Below are 24064 nucleotides of genomic sequence, written 5' to 3'. Positions count from 1 at the left end.
AGGAACGTTAACAACGTAATTTTAGGGAAGTTTTTATAGTGTCTTCAGTTCTACCTTCTTAATTCATCCTTCCCACCTCCCCCGAAAACAGTACTGAATTAGATCATCATCCTGGAGGCACGCCTTCAGTATGAGATCAGACATGGAGGAGGTTGCAGCAGGTCTTAAGGATACTCTGCGCTGGAAAAAATATAAATAATTCTATTTTGATTTATTTTTCTTGTTTTCTTATGAACACTGGGAGAGCTGGCTAAAACTAAGGATGGATTTTAAAACTGTAGCATTAGGAATACAGATTTGTATTCATAATGCTACAGTGTCCCTTGAAGCATCTGAAAAAATATTTTGCTCTAGTGGCATTGGTGTATTTTGAAATAGTGCTGCTCTAGGCATGACAGATCTTGGGCACCCCCTAATTTACATTTACCCGACCCTTCCTGCCAAGGCCACACTTCTTCCTGTTACCTAACACCCATTTTGACTGACAAACACACACTTATGGACCCGCACACACTCTCAGATACTTTGACATAAACACACACTGATACACTCACTGATTTGACACAATCTGACAGACACATAAAATCATTCAGACACACACTGACAGACGCATACACTCACTGAAAGACACACATAAGCACTGACAGACACGCACACTTACTGACAGACACTCACTCACAGACATACACACTGACAGGTATACACACACATTCACTGACAGACACACACTCACACAATGACACACACAAACACTCACTGATTGACAGACACACACACATTCACTGATACACTCACTCACTCACTCACTCACGTTCACTGACACACACACACACTCACTCACATTCACTGACACACACATTCACTGACACATACGCGCATTCCCCCGTAGTTTCTGAACCGTATTTTAGCTTTGTACCTAAATCCTTCAGCAAAAGTGTTTAATTCCGATTCTCTGTCAAATCCATTTTATATCACTAATGGAACTAGGCAGGGTTGCCCTCTCTCCCCATTGATTTTTATTTTACGCCCAGAGCCTTTAGTACGACAAATTAAGAAGCAGAATACAATACATGATCTTCATACACCAATAGGGGAAATGAAAGTTGCATTATTTGCAGATGATGTTCTCATGTTTATAACAGATCCTGACCTTTCATTACCATATCTTTTGGCTTTATTAAATAAAATGGACAGGTTTCATATTATAAAAACAATTAAAAAAAATCTCAGGCATTGCCCTTACCTTTGCCGATACATATCTTATTAAGCCTAAAATCTGCTTATCCATTTGATTGGCAGACAACATCAATTTTATAGCTGGGCATAAAACTTTCTAAAACACGAAATTTTATACTGAAAGAAAATCATATTTCACTTATACATAAACTAGATACGAAACTTAAATCATGGGAGGGCAAAGGAACATCATGGTCGGGACGTATAAATACCATAAAAATTATGATATTATCACATATTTTAGATATTTTTCGTATGCTCCCTATTGCTCTGTCTAATACACTTTTGAAGAAATTCCAAATGATAATTAATGCACACATCCGGAAGAGAAAACCCCTACGAGTAGCGCAAAATTTATTATGGAGACCATATGAGAAAGGTGGCCTAAACATACCAAATATACATCTATACTATAAGGCTTCGATACTTGCACAAGGGATATCAATATTAGAAAGATCGCCACCACCACCACCACCAATTTGGCTAGCATTAGAAAATGTATGCATTACACATGGTACAGTAGAACAGGCACTCTGGACTGGTTTAACCAGTCCATAACAACATGTCAAGATATTGCCACCTACAAAATTATTATTGAACACATGGGGACAACTGATATCAAAATTTAAAATAGACAAGGCTATATTACACGACGCTCCTATACAAATTATTGCTTCTTTCACAACAGATATGTGTGTAGGTGCATGGGTAAAGCAGGGGATTACATCAATCGGTTCTTTATATAATCAGACAGGTATTAAAACATTAATTCAATGGACATACTCTATACCCTCTAGGGAATTATTTATGTATCTATGCATTAAGAATATTTTGGGTACGAGGCTTCCGGTTGGCGTATCGAGGTGAACAGTCGCACATCTCAGGAGCTCCGTGCTGAAACCAAAAAAAAACACACTTAAATAGTCAAAACTTACCACCGCTGACCGCAGCCTGCCCGCAGGTATCCCACACGACAAATGGGTCGCAAACACAGAAAGAAGGCGACAGAAATGACAGCCCCAGGACTCACAATCGGGGAAATGTGGAGGCGAGCACGCGGCCCGAGCGAAGCCAATATGGCGGCGCTCCACGGAGGTTGTACGGACTTCTCGGACGAGTATTCCGATGAAGCAGAAGAAGACTACCCCCTAACTCCTGACCCGAAGCCAAAGCAAACCCCAAGCACTGCAAAGAAGGACCCTGATGCCAAGCTTGTGACCACTGGGGTGCTAAAAGCCCTGCTGGCGGACCTACAACATAATATCCTCACTGATACCGCGGCCTTGAGGGGCGAACTACAAGGCCTGACAGGCCGTATCACGGTGCTAGAGGCCTCCACCCAAAAGCACGAGAGCACTATCGCCACGCTGCGGGGCGAGCTGAAAGAGCTGCACCATAAACACGCATTGCTGGAACGACGCTTAGATGCCCAGGAGGATACGAAAAGGCGATGCAATGTTAAAATCAGAGGGCTTCCGGACGAGCTGCCGTAGACAGAAGTCCCGCGTAAAATCGATCGCCTCCTAACCAGCCTACTCCCTTCAGGTAACCGTACCTCTATCATACCCACAAACATCTTCCGGATCCCAAAACCAGCCAAAGCCCCTAAATCAGCCACCAGAGACACTATACTTACCTTTAAAAACGGAGCAGACAAGGCAACAGTCCTAACCGCCCTCCGGGGAAAAACCCCCTTACAATTTGAGAGCGCAAAGCTGACATTCTTCGAGGACCTGTCAGGGGGCACCCTGGCGTGGAGAAGATCACTCCGACCCCTCACTACCACACTCCAGCAACATAACATTCCGTACCGCTGGCGGTTCCCCAACTCACTCCAAGTGCAGCGTGGAGAAACAATCCACCTAATCCACGACCCACAGGATGCAGCAGACCTGCTACAGACTTTGGGCCTAACATGCGACTCACTTCTCCAGGCGGGCCCCAAAGCCACTACCACTCCGACTCACAGTTGGAACCCGGCAACCAGCGCCCCGTTCGTTCCTCGGAACCTCACGCCGGTCACATATGCCGCGGTCACCACCTAAACAGAGGACATTTATGGGGTACAAGCTTGAAGCCTCTTTTTCTATGGACGCTGTCCATACTACACTGCAACCTCTTAAAAAGAGACTTTCCGACGAGATTGAACTTTCACGTAATATACACTGTCAACTAAATGTTTACTGCTTACTGCCAAATGTTTCAGCACCTCCATGAGTCTTTATACATTAGTATAGCGCCCCAAAGCACGCATCAGACTTGCTCTAACCTGCCACCTATTTTGCATGCCTACATGGCACCCAACTTGTTTCTCCCTCATGTTTTTTTCCTCTCCCTCTCTCATGTAGGCATAATTTGTGTTGCCCTCAGCCTAATTCACACGTTGTATATACCTAATAATGGAGCATAGACTAGGTGGAATTCCTGTCATACGCCTGCCATTACTGTTAGAACAGCAACCATGCTCGGCGACGCCAAGACCCCAGGGGACTTTTCGGAATGTGCCCGGCCAGAGCCGAACATTAGTGTAGGCTGACACTCACCAACTCTCCCTGCCGCATGGCGGCCTGGACGGCTGTCATGCTATCACATCAATGCAGCCATTGAGGACTATGTCCCGCCAATTTTTAATTTTAATTTTTATTTTTCATGCCCCACATCCCCCGCGACAGGCGAATGATAGATAGTTTATGATCTGTTTTTGTAACGTACTGTTTAATTAACCTACCCACACATAACGGCTTAGCTTTATCACACTCCGACTAGAAACCTCTGCAGGGGACCCGTTCAGATATACGCTGATTTATCATGGGCTGGGTGATAGGTGTCCGGCTCCTCCCTGAGGGTTGCCTCTGGGCCTCGCACACATCGCTACTATAAACTTAGCGCTTCGCACTAGCCTGGGTAATCAACTAGTGTTACCTGAGTAAGCCTGCCTATCCCATGATATTACCAGATCGACGAATAGGTCTAGCCGGTTTGCAGCTTAATAAAACACTTTAAGCCGAAGTTATGCTGCATAGTAGGGCTTCGCCTGTAAATATTAAATATTACAGAATTGACATGTACACTCATAATCACTCAGGTATTGTTTAGCCTGCCTAGCTTGTTTAGCCTATGTAACACTGTTTTGTCTTCCCTAGGCACATTTTGTGTGAGGTCTCAATCGTGCATAGTGGACAGTATGCCACAAATATAGGCAATATGTTTCTTATTTGGGTTTTATTTTCTTTCTGTGTATAGTACCTACTCCACCTGAATATCCTGGCCTAACCTACTTAACCATCATCACACTCAGACCGCTGCTGTGCTTAAATATGTATGCAGATTAGATTCCTCAAAAATTGAGTGTGCCTGATTATTAGCTACTGGTACAACTATGAAAACCTGCATGTTCATGGCATATCTACTAACATAATCGAGGCAGGACAGATTAGGAACTAACTGAACATACTGTGCTAACTAGCAGCTCTCTAAACAGCATACTGCCGGACTGTCTGACCTGTCGTATTTACTTACCTGCCCTCAACACAACGTTTAAGTTAGTGTATAACGTTGAATTTATAAAGCCTATTACTCTTAGCATATGTGATTGTTTCTACCAATGTTGTGAGATCAGCTTTTGAAATAAGCCTGTAATCAAAAAAAAAAAAATGCGCTAATGGCCATGCCACTGTTTTGAATGTTTGATATACACGAGTACGCTGTTGTGGCGTCTGTATTGTTATTGTACTCACCTGCGCAACCAAAATAAAGAATTTAAAAAAAAAAAAGAATATTTTGGGTACAACAACACTTACAACGCAAGATAATGCGCATATACCACCTTTTGTACATAAATGCAAGAGGAAACACACAAATTTAAAAGCTTTATCTCTGAGCTATAATACCCTAAGGTCAATGGGAGAAAATTATAAAACATCATATGCAACATTGGGACAGAGACCTAAGCAAACAACTTTCATTTTCAACCTGGTATTAGGCACTAAGAATTACTAAAAAGGCCTCAAGAAGCCTTACTCATTGGGAGACGTATTGTAAATTAATTATGAGATGGTATATGGTACCTGAGAGATTAGCCCACATATATCCGGGAGCACCCCGGCAGTTTGCTGGAGATACATATTTTTGGGGAATGCCGCAAAATTATTTGATTTTGGAATGCTTTGGAAAAAAATCTAAAGTATCTTTGAAAGTGAATATACCAAAATCTTCGGAATGCTATCTCTTGCATATATTTCCAATATCAATCTCTGAACATGTATCAATAATAATTATACACTGTTTGATAGCAGCAAAAATAGCTATTGCACATAAATGGAACAAATACGATCTCCTACTTTATCAGAGATTTTTACCCGTCTTGGCACCTCGAGTAACTATGAACGTATGGCGAACCATCTATATGGGTCTGAAGAAAAATATACAAAACAATGGCATAGATGGCTAATGATAAGAGAAGTACATATGATGGATATAGAATAGGACAGAAAAGAAAAGAAAAAAGAAACTGGCTATTTATTTATTTATTTATTTTTGTGTGTCCTAGTATAGGAAATTTGCAGCTAATATTTATTAGAGCATTAAGTGATTATCAAGAGGCTATTAACTTTAATTTAATTTCCTTCCCTCCCTCTCCTCCTTTTTCCCTTGTCTAATTTTTTTCTTTAAATATGAATGATAAAGTCTACAAGAACAACAATTATATAGATAAGACATAGCCGAATATAACATGTATTAACCTGCAGACTTCGCTATACCAAGGGGTCTGGGTTACTAGTAAAATTCTTCACCCCAAAATTAAACAGACTCTTATATAGTACCACGTTTTCAGCGAGGGTATAATATTATAACTTTTTTATGTGAATGAAAACAACTCGATGAGCAGTATAGATTATGATATGGAACTTTCTTTTTTTTTTTTTATTATGCTTATAATGTGAAGACTGGTTAGGCTGTATATAAATACCTAAGACCAAATGTATAATTAATAACTGCGTATGTATAATGTGACTGCGTTCACATATATTGTGGTCTTATTTGTAATGATGCTTTTCCTTTTGTGTATGTGTTGAGATTTAAAGTAAAAAAATAAATAAATGAGAAAATGATAAGGAAGTGCAAGTGGGTGGTCGGGTGGCCACGCTAAGTTGTGAACTTTCAGCTCCCTTGCGTGCTGCAAAATGAAGCTGGGAGCCGGAATAACATCATATTCCAACTCCCGGCATCACTGTGGGTCGCGCGAGGGAGCTGAGCAGGGAGAGCTGAGCAGGGAGAGCTCAGGGAAAAGTGCTCCCTCACCGCTCACCCAGAAAAAAATGTCTGCCTGCCCCGGGTGGGGCATAAAGGTGGGCAGCCTGCAAGCTCTTGGGACCTCAAAAATGAAGCTAACAAGGCATTAGCCCAGGCATTTGTTAGCCTCGTGGTAAATACAGCCCTGTCTAGTGGCTGTCTTGACAGAAATGCTTTTTGAAAAATATAAACATATGCTATTTCGGAGAAAGGGCAGTCTTTTACATTGTGAGACAAAAGGGAACTTGTTGACATTAGACACAGTTGTTGTGGTCACACTTATCTATGTAAACAATTCAGTATGCAAAGGATTTTTCTCTTTTGTTGGCACGGATGTGCACATGTTGCTAAGACAGTCAAAAATGATTAACATTAATACAAGTAAATATCACCTTTATTGAATTACAAGCTATCACTTTAATTCTCATAAATGTTGGAATTATTTTATTGATTTTTAACCATTTAATGACCAATGACCATACCATATATCATGATATAATAGTATCTATCCTTTTCCATGTCAGGAAAAGGTTATATCTTTGCACACATAAACACAAAAACACACACCCTATATACAGTTGCAAGAAAAAGTATGTGAACCCTTTGGAATGATATGGATGTCTGCACAAATTGGTCATAAAATGTGATCTGATCATCATCTAAGTCACAACAATAGACAATCACAGTCTGCTTAAACTAATAACACACAAAGAATGAAATGTTGCCATGTATTTATTGAACACACCATGTAAACATTCACAGTGCAGGTGGAAAAAGTATGTGAACCCTTGGATTTAATAACTGGTTGAACCTCTTTTGGCAGCAATAACTTCAACCAAATGTTTCCTGTAGTTGCAGATCAGGCGTGCACAACGGTCAGGAGTAATTCTTGACCATTCCTCTTTACAGAACTGTTTCAGTTCAGCAATATTCTTGGGATGTCTTGTGTGAATCGCTTTCTTGAGGTCATGCCACAGCATCTCAATCGGGTTGAGGTCAGGACTCTGATTGGGCCACTTTAGAAGGCGTATTTTCTTCTGTTTAAGCCATTCTGTTGTTGATTTACTTCTATGCTTTGGGTCATTGTCCTGTTGCAACACCCATCTTCTGTTGAGCTTCAACTGGTAGACAGATGGCCTTAAGTTCTCCTGCAAAATGTCTTGATAAACTTGGGAATTCATTTTTCCTTCGATGATAGCAATCCGTCCAGGCCCTGACGCAGCAAAGCAGCCCCAAACCATGATGCCCCCACCACCATACTTCACAGTTGGGATGAGGTTTTGATGTTGGTGTGCTGTGCCTCTTTTTCGCCACACATAGTGTTGTGTTTCTTCCAAACAACTCAACTTTGGTTTCATCTGTCCACAGAATATTTTGCCAGTACTGCTGTGGAACATCCAGGTGCTCTTGTGCAAACTGTAAACGTGCAGCAATGTTTTGTTTAGACAGCAGTGGCTTCCTCTGTGGGATCCTCCCATGAAATCCATTCTTGTTTAGTGTTTTACGTATTGTAGATTCGCTAACAGGGATGTTAGCATTTGCCAGTGACTTTTGTAAGTCTTTAGCTGACACTCTAGGATTCCTCTTCACCTCATTGAACAGTCTGCGCTGTGCTCTTGCAGTCATTTTACAGGACAGCCTCTCCTAGGGAGAGTAGCAGCAGTGCTGAACTTTCTCCATTTATAGACAATTTGTCTTACCGTGGACTGATGAACAGCAAGGCTTTTGGAGAAACCTTTATAACCCTTTCCAGCTTTATGCAAGTCAAAAATTCTGAATCGCAGGTCTTCTGAGAGCTCTTTTGTGCGAGGCATCATTCACATCAGGCAATGCTTCTTGTGAAAAGCAAACCCAGAACTGGTGTGTGTTTTTTATAGGGCAGGGCAGCTGTAACCAACACCTCCAATCTCATCTCATTGATTGGACTCCAGTTGGCTGACATCTCACTCCAATTAGCTCTTGGAGATGTCATTAGTCTAGGGGTTCACATACTTTTTCCACCTGCACAGTGAATGTTTACATGGTGTGTTCAATAAAAACATGGCAACATTTCATTCTTTGTGTGTTATTAGTTTAAGCATACTGTGATTGTCTATTGTTGTGACTTAGATGATCAGATCACATTTTATGACCAATTTGTGCAGAAATCCATATCATTCCAAAGGGTTCACATACTTTTTCTTGCAACTGTATGAATATTCTAAAATGTTCTTCGATATATAAGAAAAGTGCATTTGCATTATACAGTTTAATTAAATGTATGAAATGCTAATAAAAAACATTGTTTTATCGTTACTCCTTAAATTAATCTTAACGGTGCCACACTTTTTTTCTTGCTTCTTGATAATTCCAAATTTTAAATATACTTTGTATAAGGCAATTATCTAGATACATCTATTAATTGTCTATTTAAAAAAGAAAAATATTTATCAATTATTTTATTATATTATAATACAATACATTTTGTAATATTATTAGGATAGGATTTTGTCATTATTATTAGTTATTAAGTATAAAATATTATATATTCCCCACAGTTTGTGGCAGCATTGACAGTAGATAGTAGGCATGTGCATGGGGAAAATTTTCGGTTCGGTACGGCATTCCGAAATTCGGGATTTTCGCAATTCGGGACTTCGGCAATTCGTCACTTTAACACTTCGGGACTTCAGCAACTTCGGAACTTCGACACTTCGGAAATTCGGCACTTCGACACTTCGGAACTTCGGAATTTTGGAATTTTGGCACTTCAGGACTTCTATTGCAGCCGCTTAGTAGATAACTAAGTATTAGTAAATTTTGCCCCTGGGGCATGTCTAGTAAACAGTGAGCAGCCTGTGGATGCTCACTGTTTAAAAAAAATAAAAAAAAATAGGGTCCCCCTTCCCGAGCCCTCACCCGCGACTTGCGAGTGGGGGCTTTTAAACTAAAGGGGGGACCTATTGCCCCCCCCGGCCCCCACCCCTGAGCGGCAGGTGGGGGCCCTAAAGTTAAATGATGGGGGCGGGATCTATTGTCCTCCCCCCTGACCCCCACCCCTGAGCGGTGGGTGGGGGCCCTAAATTAGAATAAGGGGGGACCTAATGTCCTCCCCCCTGGCCCCCACCCCTGAGCGGCGGGTGGGGACCCTAAATTGGAATATGGAGGACCTAATGTCCTCTCCCCTGACCCAAAATACTAATAGGGGGAGACCTAATGTCCTCCCCCCTGGCCCCCACCCTTGAGCGGCGGGTGGGGGCCCTAAATTGGAATAAGGGGGGGACCTAATGTCCTCCCCCTGGCCCCCACCCCTGAGCGGTGGGTGGGGGCCTTTAAATAATAATAAGGGGGGACCTATTGTCCTCCTCCTGGGCCCCCTCCCCTGAGCGGCGGATGGGGGCCCTCAAAAAATGTCCCCCCCAAACCCCTAGTCACCACCTCCCCCCAAAAAAGTTTTATCCCCCTACCTAGAGATTGCCAGAGAGATTGCCAGAGAGGAACAGGAGAAGGTAGGGATGGATGAGAGTTTGGAATGAAGATCAGTTGAGAGTTGCTGAGAAGTCAGGTCCTTTCTTAGTTGAGGAGGGTTAAGATGCGGCTGTTGGGAGAGGCTGTTGGGAGAGGCTGTTGGGAGAGGGGTCTCTCAAGAACAAATGATAAGAGGTTGTGATCTGAGAGAGGAAATGGAGTGTTGTGGAGCTTAGAGCTGGTGCATGCATTCGAAAAACTAAGATTAACGGTATTGCCAACTACGTGGGTCGGAGAATTAATCCACAATGAAGGAGACAATAGAGAGGAGTTTGGAAGCTACTGGAGTCAAGGGTGGGTTAATGGGAATGTTGAAATCCCTGAAAATTAGGGAAGGGATTTTACTTTAAAGGAAGTAGGGAAGCCAAGCAGAAAAATGGTCAAGGAGCAGACAAGGGGAACCAGGGGGGCAGCATAGATAACAGCTATGCTTGCAAAGATTGGTTTAAATAGATTAATTTAGTGGATTTCAAAGGTGGAGAAAGATAGAGAAGGGGGGTTGGCAGATGTTTAAAGGTGCAGTGGAGTAAAAACATAAATCCTACACCACCACATTTACTCTCAGCCTGTATAGGGTTGTGGGTAAAGTGAAGACCACCAAAGGATAGTGAGGCAGGGGTAGCAGTATCAGAGGGAGAGAGCTATGTGCCTGTTAATGCAAGTAGGTTTAGGGAGTGTGAGATAAATAGTTAATGGATGGAAGTTGATCTAATGGCGCTCTGCACACAGAATGTGCATTATTGTAAGATATTGTACAATATCATCCACCATAAGCTTTGTCCACTGGGGAAAATTACATCTAAGGGTCCCATAAATAATGTTCTTTCACCAAAATTCCATAATTCACTCGCTATCAGGAGCTGTCAAGATAAACTTGAGATGGTATGTCAGACCAGAATATCTTCCTACAATGTTCCGTGCTGTATTTCAAGGTCTTTTACATTTTGGACACCAGATAGAATTTCCATGGATTTGAGTAAGAACAGAAAACCGAAGTACACTATAATTTATAATAAGCAGCCTCTGCCTTCTCAGAGGGATTCATCCAATTATGGAATGGACCCAAATGTACCTGGTTTACATCTCGGAAGTATACCTCATAGTCAAACAAGATTGAGTATTTAGCCAGATTATGCTGCATGTCATCTCCATCCCAGCATTTTCCATACTCTGGTTTGGAAATGTTGTCTTCCAGTAGTGGACTGGACTTAATGGCAGCTTGCCTCAACAATTAAGCTCTTCTCTTCTTTTCACAGAAATACAGGAATTCCTTGCAACATGTATCTGAGTTATGTGCTTCGCCCAATTTTGTGTATATTTCTGATCCTCAGTAAAATTCACCAACATTGTGCACAAGTTACTCCAATTCTGCTTAATTGGCCCAGAATTCCCTGGTTCTCACTCTTGTTATGCTTGTCAGAAGAGCCTCCTTGGGACATTCCATTGTTCCCATATCTCCTATTCTAGAGCTCAGTTCTTCATCCATCACCTCATTCACTGAGCCTGAAGGAATGGAAACTGAATGGGTCTCTTTAACAGCTAAAGGACTGTCAGATAATGTAATAGATACCCTGCTAAAAGCCAGGAAGAAGATCACTTCTTCAGTGTACTATCATAACTTCTCCTCCTGGTTAGGTTAGATGAAGACATTCCCTTTACATCTTAATTGCAAACATATTTTGGAATTCTTAAGACTGGCATAGATATGAGTCTAAACCTCAACACCATTAAGGTTTATGTCTCAGCCATTTAGATGGACCTTTGATCCTCTTGTCATGAGTTTCTTAAAGCAGTTAAAATACCTCCTAAGAAGAATGTTGCTCTTCCTTGGGATCTTTTATTGTTACTTTATTCATTATCTCTATACTTATTTGAGTCTCTGGAATAGGTGTCTGATTTATTGATAACCCTTAAAAGATTTTTTTTTGGTTGATGTTGCTTCAGCCAGATGGGTGTCAGAATTGTTTGCTTTTTTATTCTTCTATTTTTGTACTTTCATAAGTAATGGTATAAATATTTCCCGGTAGACATGACTTCACACAGGATTTTGGTGTACAGAGATTAGTGAGGACATTTAGACATTAAATAGTCCACTGTCAAAAGGCACCTTATTTACAGGGAAGCAGTATAAAATGTTGCAGTATTTGTTGTGTATGGATTTCATTCATTTTCTCCTCATCTGTCAATGTTGCCATGAACAGCAGGAAAGAAAGTTTATTTTATTTCACATTTTTTTCATTCTTCCCATAATTTTCTTTTACCGTCTATGTTTCATGGTAGCATTGACACCCCACTGGTAGCATTGACACCACAGCATTTTTCAATAGACTAGTTACTTGGATGGGGAGCCAAGTCCCTTTGGTTCCCTTTATTGGTTTAACTTTTTCCTGTCCAGGTGAGATGCTAATCAGTGTAAATGCTGCCATGGTATGTAGCTATGAAAAGAAAATTATGGTAGGTATGAAAACAATGTACCATATTTACAGTAGATTATATGCAATTAGTACACTAATTTGTAAACACGTCTCTGAAATTAGAGATAACATAGGAGTGCAGAGAGATGTGTTTAGAGACATATCTTTACATGTAAATGTACATTTTAACCTTGTTGTAGGAAAATATGGTTGAGATATAATGAAGATTCATTGTTTGGTATAACATATTCACAATGATTTCCTCTGTAGGTATTTATTTATTTATCTTTGAATCTAGTTAGATTTTGGACAGCACATCAAAGTGCTGCTATCAAAATAAAACATAACTGACTAGACATTTTTACATTTGCATACTGAATCATGCATTAGCTCAAGTCTTAAGATTTTTTAAATGCATTTGGCAAAAGAGAAATATATATATACTGTATGTTTTATTCTGATTGCATTAACAACACTAATTCTGGGGTTCTCCTCCTTTGAAGGTGGCGGATAACTCCAATCCATTTCTCAACAGGATGTTGAACAGAGAAACCATCACAAGGATATCTTTTAGAAGTAAGAAATCAGAACATCCCATGGGGTAAAGCAATATCCTTTTAACTGGCATGCAGAGGAGTAGAAATATGATCAAAATGAAATGTGTGATGCGTTATCAAGTCTCCAGTGAAAATTTGACCTGATCACACAACTGATTGATAATATAATTTTGTTTAACAAGGGGGTCTCCTATGATGCTGTATACTGTGGCATAATAATGAAGACGGACATAAAGACTAAGTTAGGAAAGAGCCATCAAGGAACTACATGCAATATATTAATTTTGATTTATTTTGCTCAAAAGAGCATTAAAAGTCTATGCAGATTGGAAGTTTATATGCAAAATAGGGCTGTAATAAGCTTAATTTACAGAGCATTGGCAGACACGAGCATTTCTTTTAGATTCAGTTGAAGAAATGTAAATTGGCTCCAGGAAATATTTCTATATATAAAACAAAATAAAAATGTGTCTGCCTTCCTGTCATTAAGTAGACTTTATTCAAACTAATGTCAAAAAATCTATCTGTAGCTTTTTTTAGGCAAGTAATTCAGAAATTGCAACAAAAAAAAAAGTGTTTCCCTTGTCACTCAGGACTAATTGTCCTCCAAAAAGTTATATGAAACTTAGTTTTGTATCTAGCATGACTTTGTTAGCATTTTCACATTTTATGCTGGATTTATCTGAATGCCATTTTCAAATGATAAAGCATACTCCCCAAAATCACTTAAATACCCCTGGAAATACAAGAACTGTAACATTAAATAAAAAAGTTAGCAAGATATTCCTTTTAAAAAAAATAAAATTAAAATAAAAGCATAAAACATTTCAGAACTAACAAACTAAAGACACACAAGGTGTTTGCAGCCATAAAAATAATAGAATAAAAATAATTTAAAATACATGTTATAAATCAAAGAGCTACCCAGAATGTGATGGATTAAATAATGAGGTCCCTGGACCCCAAAATCAATATAGGAGGTCTTGAATTTTCTTTTGCCTGATTCACAGTAAGATACATAGGAGGAATCAGATACTGATGAACAGTCTGTACCCTTGTTAGTACATATTAAATCTACCACCCACCATGCAGCTAGGGTCTATAAGAGTTAGGGTCTCTTAATTTATTTGGCCTTTTTAGCATAACAGGCAAGAGGAGTGAATTTGAACTTCGGAAAACATGATAGCCAGCATGGTTGGTGTCACACAGCTAGGGATGTGGATTCACTCCAAAGCTATTTCTTTTTTATTTCTCAATTAGCATTTTGACGAGATTTAATTTTTTATTTTTGGTAATGTTGAAGTCCTGAGTGCAAACTGATAAGACACAATTCATTGCATTTGCAATGTGGAAGTAAGGTGGAACATATAGCCTATTGCCATAATGCCATATAGCCTATTGCCATTGGCTTAATGTGCATGCAGTGGGTCAAATTACAGCATGGCCATATTCATTATTTTTTACTCACCTCTCTCGGAACTTCGGCACTTCAGAATTTCAGAACTTCGGAGGTTGTCTTGCAGCTGCTTAGAAGATAACTCCCCAATTCCCACGGCATTAGGGAGCTTTCTACCAAAAGGCTAAAATACTTAAATTGGTCTTTTAGCCAAATTTACTAATACTAAGTAAAAACTACTTAGTATTAGTACATTCTGCCCCTACTTGCTACACCATGAGTAGGGGCATGTCTATTAAACAAAAAAAATAAAAAAACTTACCATTTGATGTCTTATTTCTTATTTTTTCAGCCCCAAAAAAGGCCAAATAAAAATCCATAATAACGTAAAAAAAAAATCCATCTTCACCCATGGAGGGCTCCGTGCAGACTGAGCTCTGCAGGGCAGGGGGAGGCTTATAAAGCCTTGCCCCGCCCTGCAATTAGGCTCAGAGCACTCTTGTTGGTTGGTTTAAGCCATCCAATCATAGTGCTCTGACAGGGAAATGAAGAGACTGACAGGTAAATCTCTACATTTACCTGTCACAGCACTCTGATTGGTTAGCTTGAAATCCAGCCAGAGTGCCATGTGTCACTTTACACACGCTGTGTAATTTGACTCATAACAACACTGTGGTTGATTGAAAGTAACCAATCAGAGAGTTATGAGTCAAATTACACAGCGTCGGAAAATTCCAAAGAACTTTCCCATGCTGTGTAAGATGACACAGAGCACTCTGATTGGCTGGATTTCAAGCTAACCAATAAAGGACAATAGGTCCCCCCCTTTTATTTTACTTTAGTACCCCCACAGGACAATAGGTCCCCCCTTTCAAGTAATTTAGGGCCCTCACTCAACGCTCAGGGGTGGGGCCGGGGGGGAGGACAATAGGTTCCACCTTTTATTTTATTTTAGGGCCCCCACCCCTGCTCAGTGGTGGGGGCCAGGGGGGGGACAATTGGTCCCCCCTTTGAAGTATTTTAGGGCCCCCACCCACCGCTCAGGGGTGGGGGCCGAGGGGAGAACAATAGGTCCCCCCCTTATTTTACTTTAGGGCCCCCACCCGCCGCTCAGGGGTGGGGGCGAGGACAATAGGTCACCCCACTTATTCTAATTTAGGGCCCCCACCCAGCACTCAGGGGTGGGGATGCGGGGGAAGAACATTAGGTCCCCCGCACTTATTCTTCTTTAGGGCCCCCACCTGCTGCTCAGGGGTGGGGGTCAGGGGGGCAATATGTCCCCCCTTTAGTTTAAAAGCCCCCACTCACGAGTCGGTGCTCAAGAGGGGGGGACTCGTTTTTAATAGTACAGGCTGCTCACTGTTTAATAGACATGCCCCTACACACGGTATAGCGAGTAGGGGCCGAATGTACTAATACTAAGTCATTTTTACTTAGTATTAGTAAATTTGGCTGAAAGACGAATTTAGGTCTTTCAGCCTTTTGGTAGATAGCTCCCTAATACCGTGGGAATTAGGGAGATGTCGACTTACTCATCCCCATCCATTGACTGTAATGGAAGTAACTTTTTTATATGAATGTGTGTTACTTGATTGTTGTAAGTGTTGCAAATGCTGAATCCTGGCTATGTTTGTATACTTTTTATTTAAACTGGTATACAGTGTAACATTCTTCCACTTCGGAACTTCGGCAACTTCGGAATTTCGGCAACCTCGGCAATTCAGCTATTCGAAATTCGGAAGTATCTGAATGTCCGAATTGCCCGAAATCCGTCCAAATTGACATTCGGAACTAAATGAATTACACATGTCTACTAGTGTCCTCCCCCCTGACTTCCACCCATTTGTAGTGGGTGGGGCCCAAATTATACTATTCAGGAGAGGGACATAATGTATTTTTCTTGGCCCCCACTCATTAGCGGTGAGGGTCCTAATATTAATATGCATAAAAGCAAGTGAATAATAATTTGTGAATGTCCATCCTACTAGATGTGTTTGGTGCCTATTCAATTTAAAATTGATTCTCTGTGAGTCTTCCAAATCCTATAATTTGTTTAAGATTAGGATGCAAAGGCACCAATTTTAATCAGGACACTGAGTGCACCTGGGCGATTGCTGCTGATTCGCTTGGGTTGACAAAATTTCAACTGTATTTGGCTTTAGTAAATATTAGAATTGCTATTGCAGCCAGATTTCAATAGCTTTCTCCCTATTTTTGTCCATCCAGTTAAAATTACATTTTTCGGGAATAACCCCGATTTTTAAAATGTGTAATTTTTGTTCTGTCTTACTAGACATTACTTTTCCATTTAACTCAATGGATATATGAACACATGTTCAAAACTGTCCAGTGGTAATTGCCTTCTGCTATCAGGATTCACATAGTTGCTAGATCTAAAATTAACGAAAACATTTTTTTTTATGGGTATTAATAAAGCACCAACATATTGTGCTGAATTAAATCACAATTAATTATCTCACTGGACTCTGACCATAAGTCTAGACACGGCATCTCCAAACTGCTTTAATAGACTAAGGTGCTTGAGGATTCCCATAGTTTAATATCACCTCAAAAACCATGGAAGTGGAACTGAGGAATTGGTAGAAGCTAGAGTTGAGCGAACCCGAACTGTAAAGTTTGTGTTCGTACCGAGCATTACGGTTTTTGGACCCCGGACCCGAACACTGACATTTCACTGTATGTTCGGGTTGGAGTTTGGTGTTCAGAGATTTAAAGGGAAACTCCAGTGCCAGGAAAACGATCCGTTTTCCTGGCACTAGAGGGTCCCTCTCCCTCTCACCCCCCCAATCCCCATTTGCTGAAGTGGTGAAAACCCCTTCAGTGACTTACCAGAGGCAGCGACATGTCCCACGTTGCTGCTTCCTCCTCCCCCGCCGCTCCTCCTTCTGCTTACGTCGGCCGGTGGGCGAGACTGATCCCGCCCGCCGGCCGAGGAGACCTAATGCGCATGCGCGGCAATGCCGTGCATGCGCATTAGTGCACACCATAGGAAAGCATTGAAAATGAATTTCAATGCTTCCCTATGGGGAATAGAGCGACGCTGGAGGTCCTCACACAGCGTGAGGACGTCCAGCGACGCTCTAGCACAGAAAACCTGTGCTAAAGAGCAGGAAGTTCCCTCTAGTGGCTGTCTAATAGACAGCCACTAGGGGAGGACTTAACCCTGCAAGGTAATTATTGCAGTTTAAACAAAACTGCAATAATTACACTTGCAGGGTTAAGGGTAGTGGGAGTTGGCACCCAGACCACTCCAATGAGCAGAAGTGGTCTGGGTGCCTGGAGTGTCCCTTTAATGGTGCCTTTTGAAAGGCTGCAGGGCAGCCAATCAACAAGCGTTTGACTCGTGTGCCCTTAGAAGCCACCACAGCCATGCCTACTAATGGCATGGCTGTGATTGGCCAGTGCAGCTACCAAAAGGCTGAAAGACCTAAATTGGTCTTTCAGCCACATTTACTAATACTAAGTAAAGATTACTTAGTATTAGTAAATTCAGCCCCTACTTGCTAGTAGGGGCATGTCTAGTGGCTGCTCACTGTAAAATAAATTAAAATAAATAAAAACCTATTGGCCCCCACCCCTGAACGGCGGGTGAGGACCCTAAAATAAAATAAGGGGGGGACCTACTGTCCTCCCCCCCGGCCCCCACCCGTGCGCGGTGGGGGGGGAGTAGACATGCCCCTACTCGCGGTATAGCGAGTAGGGGCTGAATTTACTAATACTAAGTAATCGTTACTTAGTATCAGTAAATGTGGCTGAAAGACCAATTTAGGTCTTTCAGCCTTTTGGTAGTTAGCTCCCTAATACCATGGGAATTAGGGAGTTATCTACTAAGCGGCTGCTTATTTTGTTATTTTAAGTGATTTCCCTATCCACATTTGTTTGCAGGGCACTTGTCCTACTCTTACCCCTATTTTACTTCCTTTTGCAGCCCTCTAGCCCTTTCCAGGACTTTTTTAGAGGCGTTTTAGTGCCCAAAAGTTTGGGTCCCCATTGACTTCAATGAGGTTCGGGGTCAAGTTCGAGCCCAAACTCAAACTTTTTGACCAAGTTCGTCCAAATTGGCGAATCCGGACATCCAGGTGTCCGCTCACCTCTAGTAGAAGCCAATAATAAGACATCCTACCTGGTTTATATGAAAATATAGCCCAACATAGAATAATAGGGTATAATCAACCCCACTGAAAATAGAGAGTAATGGGGGAGGGGAATCAACAGACATCCACATTAATTGTTTTACATGAAAACATTGTTGATCACCTCTGCTTACTTTTGGGTCTTACATGCCTCAGTAATATGCTTAAAGGATCACTATAGTGCCAGGAAAACAAACTCGTTTTCCTGGCACTATATTGCCCTGAGGGTGCCCCCACCCTCAGGTTCCCACTCCCATGGCGTTGAAAGGGGGCTTTTTTCCAGCGCCGGGCTCACTCGCCGCTGGGACTCTCCTCCTTCTTCTGACGTCCCTGGCTGAATGCGCATGCACGGCAAGAGCCGCGCGTGCATTCAGCCAGTCCATAGGAAAGCATTCTCAATGCTTTCCTATGGACACTGGCGTCTTCTCACTGTGAAAACAGTGAGAAGCGCGGAAGCGCCTCTAGCGACTGTCAATGAGACAGCCACTAGAGGCTGGATTAACCCATAGGTGAACACAGCAGTTTCTCTGAAACTTCTATGTTTACAGCAAAAAGCGTTAAACCTAGCTGGACCTGGCACCCAGACCACTTCATTAAGCTGAAGTGGTCTGGGTGCCTATAGTGGTCCTATGTTTTATACATTGTTTAATGTGTATTTGTTTGGCTGCTTTTGGTGCAGAAACATAAAGCTGTTCTTTGCTGTTTTTAGATTCAGAACTTAAATAGAGGGGCTTCAGTCTGGCATCCTAGGTCTAAACAGTATAACATGTGTCTTTTATTTAATAATAATAATAATAATAATAATAATAATAATAATACATTTTGAACATATTTAGTCATACTGAGGTAAGGTAAAATGTTTTTGGAGTTGATTTTTTTCAGTTGATCTTTTCATGTGGTTTATAAATTAATTAACTCCTCTCAGGGAGCTACAATGTTAATGCAAGCCCTACCATACATGCCAGAAACAATTCCTTTTAGAAAGCAGTAACAATGTTGCAGACAGTGCAGAATATTAGCAGAGTAAAGCACACTTCTCATAACCTCCAGCAAACAGAGATCTTTAAAAGGACACTGTAGGCACCCAGACCTCTTAATCTCATTGCATTTTAGAACAACTGCTATATTTACATTGCAGGGTTAACCCCTTAACCCCTTAACCCCGTCACTCAGGGGAATGCGTTAATGACGAGTGACGGACCTTGTCCGTCACCCGTTAAAATTAACCCCAGATCGCCACAATCGCGGCGATCGTGGGGTTAATGGTGCTCCGGTCTGCCTCTGCATTAGAAGGCTTTCCTATGGACTGGCTGAATGCACGCGCGGCTCTTGCCGTGCATGCGCATTCAGCCAGGGACGTCAGAAGAAGGAGGAGAGTCCCAGGCGAGTGAGCCCGGCGCTGGAAAAAAGCCCTCTTTCAACGCCATGGGAGTGGGAACCTGAGGGTGGGGGCACCCTCAGGGCAATATAGTGCCAGGAAAACGAGTTTGACAGCATGTCTGAGCGGGCACATGTGCTCTGTATACTCACCTCCGCCTCCCTGCACTTACGGGTTCAGTGTGAAGTGCAGGGAGACGGATCAGTGTTGATCCTGCCCCCTGGTGACAAAAAAAATAAAGTTTATTTAAAATCCCACCCCCCTTTACCCCCCCCTTTACCCATTTTAATAAAAAATTAACCCCTTCCCTGCCAATTGATCACTGACTACAGTGATCAATTGGCAGGGATTACATTTTACTATGATCTGATTTTTTTTTTTTAACCCCTGAGGGTTAATTCTTTTTTTTTTTTTAACCCTCAGGGGTTACATTTATTTTATTAATTAATTTAAATATTTAAAATGATAAATTTAGCTAGCTGGGGAGGGTGGAAGTTAGTGGGGAATTGGGGGATTTAGTATTAGGCTAACTAGGGGTTAACATTAAAAAAAGTTTAAAAATAAGCTTTAAAAAGTTAAAAAATTAAGTTAAAAAAAGTTTTAATAACGTTTAAGTAAAAAATTTAAAAAATAAACCCTTTACCCAGTCCAAATAAAAATTAACCCCTTCCCTGCCAGTCGATCCCTGCCTACAGTGATCAAAATACAGATCACAGTATTATACTGTGATCTAATTTTTTTTTTAACCCCTGACGATTAACTTTTATTTATTTTTTAACCCTCAGGGGTTAAATTTATTTAATTAACTAATTTAAATATTGTATAATTAAATATTTTGCTAGCTGGGGTGGGTGGGAGTTATGGGAAAATGGGGAATTTACTGTTAGTGCTGCTTACTGCTAGTTAGGGGTTAACGTAAAAAAAAAGCTTAGAAAAATTTTACATCTGTCAAAAAGTTTTACGAAAGTTTAGGAAACTTTAAAAAAATTAATAAGCAAAACAAAAGTTTAAAAAATAGTTTTAAAAAGTAAAAAAAGTTTTAAAAAGTAAAAAAATACATTTAATAACGCTCATTACCACTACACCTGACACACTTGTGTGTCAAAAAGGCAGAAAAAACGCTTATAACCACTAATTCTGGTACAAGCTAGCGGAAAAATGATCCCACGCTAAGGTTCAAAATATGCCTTTTGAAATACCCTGGGATGTCTTCTTTAAGAAATGGTATGGCTTTATGGGGTATTTGGATTATATAGCCTGGTAAAATACTCTTAAATGGGACATGGGCACAGCGTAAAAATTTAAAGTTTGAAAAAAAAAATGGAATGGCTGTGTCCCAAATGTGCCCCTCCGATGTCCACATATACCTGGCAAAGGTACATATGGGGGTATTTTTGTACTCAGCAGACATAGCTGAGCAACATATGAAGTATTATACAGTGGTAGTACACATATGGTTTGCAAAATATACTGTGCAAACTCACTTTGTGTGTCAAAAAGGCAGAAACAAATGCTTATTACCACTACACCTGGTACACGCTAGCGGAAAAATGATCCCACGCTAAGGTTCAAAATATGCCTTTTGAAATACCCTGGGGTGTCTACTTTAAGAAATGGTAGGCCTTTGTGGGGTAGTTTGAATTTAAAACCTGCGAAGATGCTTGGAAATTGCACATAGGCCCGGCGTCAAAATTCAAAGTTCGGTAAAAACTGATATGGCTTGGTCTCCTATATGGCACTGTAGCTTCACGAAATAGTGCCATAGACATACAATGGGGGTGTCTTTTTACTCAGAAGACTTAGCTGAGCATAGTTTGGGGGGTTTGAACTTAGTGGCATACATGAAATATACAAAATGCCCAGCAAAAATGCAATCCGTATGTAAAAAATGCACAAAATTATTTTTTACCACATACTTTGGCATGTAATGGTAAAAAAATGGGGGCATGTTAAGGCACAATATGCACCTTATGAGATACCCTGGGGTGTCTACTTTTACAAATGGTAGGCCTTTGTGGGGTGTTTTTGAACAGTCAAACTGTTATAATACTCCAAATGGAAGCATAGGCTCATTACATCCGTCTCTCAAAATTCTACTGTGAATACTGAAAAGGACAGGTCTCCTGTATGGCACTGTAGCTTCACGAAATAGGGCCATAGACATACAATGTGGGTGTCCTTTTACTCAGAAGACTTAGCTGAGCATAATTTGGGGGGTTTGAACTTAGTGGCACATATGAAATATACAAAATGCCCAGAAAAAATGCAATCCGTATGTAAAAAATGCACAAAATTATTTTTTACCACATACTTTGGCATGTAATGGTAAAAAAATGGGGGCATGTTAAGGCACAATATGCACCTTATGAGATACCCTGGGGTGTCTACTTTTACAAATGGTAGGCCTTTGTGGGGTGTTTTTGAACAGTCAAACTGTTATAATACCCCAAATGGAAGCATAGGCTCATTAAATCCGTCTCTCAAAATTCTACTGTGAATACTGAAAAGGACAGGTCTCCAATATGGCACTGTAGCTTCACGAAATAGTGCCAAAGACATACAATGGGGGTACCGTTGTACTCAGCAGAAGTAACTGAACACATAATAAAACTTTGTACAGGAATAACACACACCAACTTTACAAAATACACATGAGAAGTTCTTTGTTATAAGTTTGTGTGCGAAAACCCCCCAAAAAACACAATTTTACTCCAATATTTAGCAGAGGTTGGCGGTAAAATGGCTATGTAGAAAGTGTCAAACAACCTTAGGTAAATAGCCTGTGGTGTCTACTTTATATAAATATATACTTTTGTGTGGCAATTTTGTTTTCTTTTATGGCTATTAAGCTTACAAGACAAACATACCAAATTCTAAAATCGCTCTACATTAAAAGTTTATTTTACTCCATGTGCTTTGTGACCTGTAACTACCAAAAAAAACTTAAAATCCCAGACACATTATATATTCTGTAAATCAGAACAACTAAATGAATTTATTTTTAATTACTTTCCTTAACCTGCACTAATTGTGCACACATTATTATTGCAAAAAACTGTAAAAAAAACACAAACCTTTTCATTTTTTTTTTTGCATTTTTCTGTATTTTTTTTTATAATAAATAAGCATGTATATATATATATATATATATATATATATATATATATATATATATATATATATATATGTTACATCAAATGAAAGCCCTTTCTGTCCTTTAAAAAACTTTATATAATATGCGTCGGTGCAATAAATTAGTCAAATGCAAATTGCAGTTGAACGCAAACAGCAAAAAATGCAAAAAATGCCGTTGTCATAAAGTGAAAGACAAGCTTCCAAAGCTCTGTCCTTAAGGGGTTAAGACCGCAGCCAAATGTACAAGTTGTGATCCAAAAAAACGTAAACAAAACCTGGCATTTGCGCTATATGTCTGTCCAACCATAATTCACCTCTTTCATATTAAATGCACCCACACTTATTATATATCATTTTATTCAGGGGAAACAGGGCTTTCGTTTAACATCAAATATTTAGGCATGGAACATAATTTAATATGAAAAAAATATAAAAAAATGGGAGAAAATAAGAATTTTTTAAAAGGTTTTAGTTCTACGTGACATTTTAACTGTGAATGTCAAAATACTGTTTGCTTTTACTGCAATACAATACACATTTGTATTCAGCGATGTCTCACGTGTAAAACAGTACCCCCTATGTACAGGTTTTATGGTGTTTTGGGAAGTTACAGGGTCAAATATAGCGTGTTACATATTTCATTTTTTTCACATTGAAATTCGCCAGATTGGTTATGTTGCCTTTGAGATCATATGGTAGCCCAGGAATAAGAATTACCCCCATGATGGCATACCATTTGCAAAAGTAGACAACCCAAGGTATTGCAAATGGAGTATGTCCAGTCTTTTTTAGTAGCCACTTGGTCACAAAGTTAGTGTTAATATTTGAAAATGCAAAAAACTAATTTGAACGCAAATTTTGGCCAGTGTTTGTGACTAACTGGCTACTAAAAAAACTGAACATACCCTATTTGCAATACCCTGGGTTGTCTACTATTGCAAATGGTATGCCATCATGGGGATCATTTTCATTCCTGGGCTACCATACGGTCTCAA

The 24064-nt window shown here is 40.4% G+C and overlaps 1 protein-coding gene across 1 annotated transcript in view; it reads left to right on the top strand.

Annotated features, from left to right (window-relative positions):
- The window catches only part of LOC134576878 (carbonic anhydrase-related protein 10-like), a 422882-nt gene that overhangs the window by 324494 nt on the left and 74324 nt on the right, over positions 1 to 24064 (top strand). The window contains exon 5 of the mRNA XM_063435561.1: positions 12953 to 13025. Within this exon, the coding sequence (XP_063291631.1) occupies positions 12953 to 13025 (73 nt within the window). The remainder of the gene's footprint in view (positions 1 to 12952; positions 13026 to 24064) is intronic.

The sequence above is a fragment of the Pelobates fuscus genome, chromosome 11, assembly GCF_036172605.1.
Source record: "Pelobates fuscus isolate aPelFus1 chromosome 11, aPelFus1.pri, whole genome shotgun sequence".
Classification (NCBI taxonomy): domain Eukaryota; kingdom Metazoa; phylum Chordata; class Amphibia; order Anura; family Pelobatidae; genus Pelobates; species Pelobates fuscus.
Note: the sequence above shows the minus strand (reverse complement) of the source record. Positions and strands in the feature narration are given on the sequence as shown.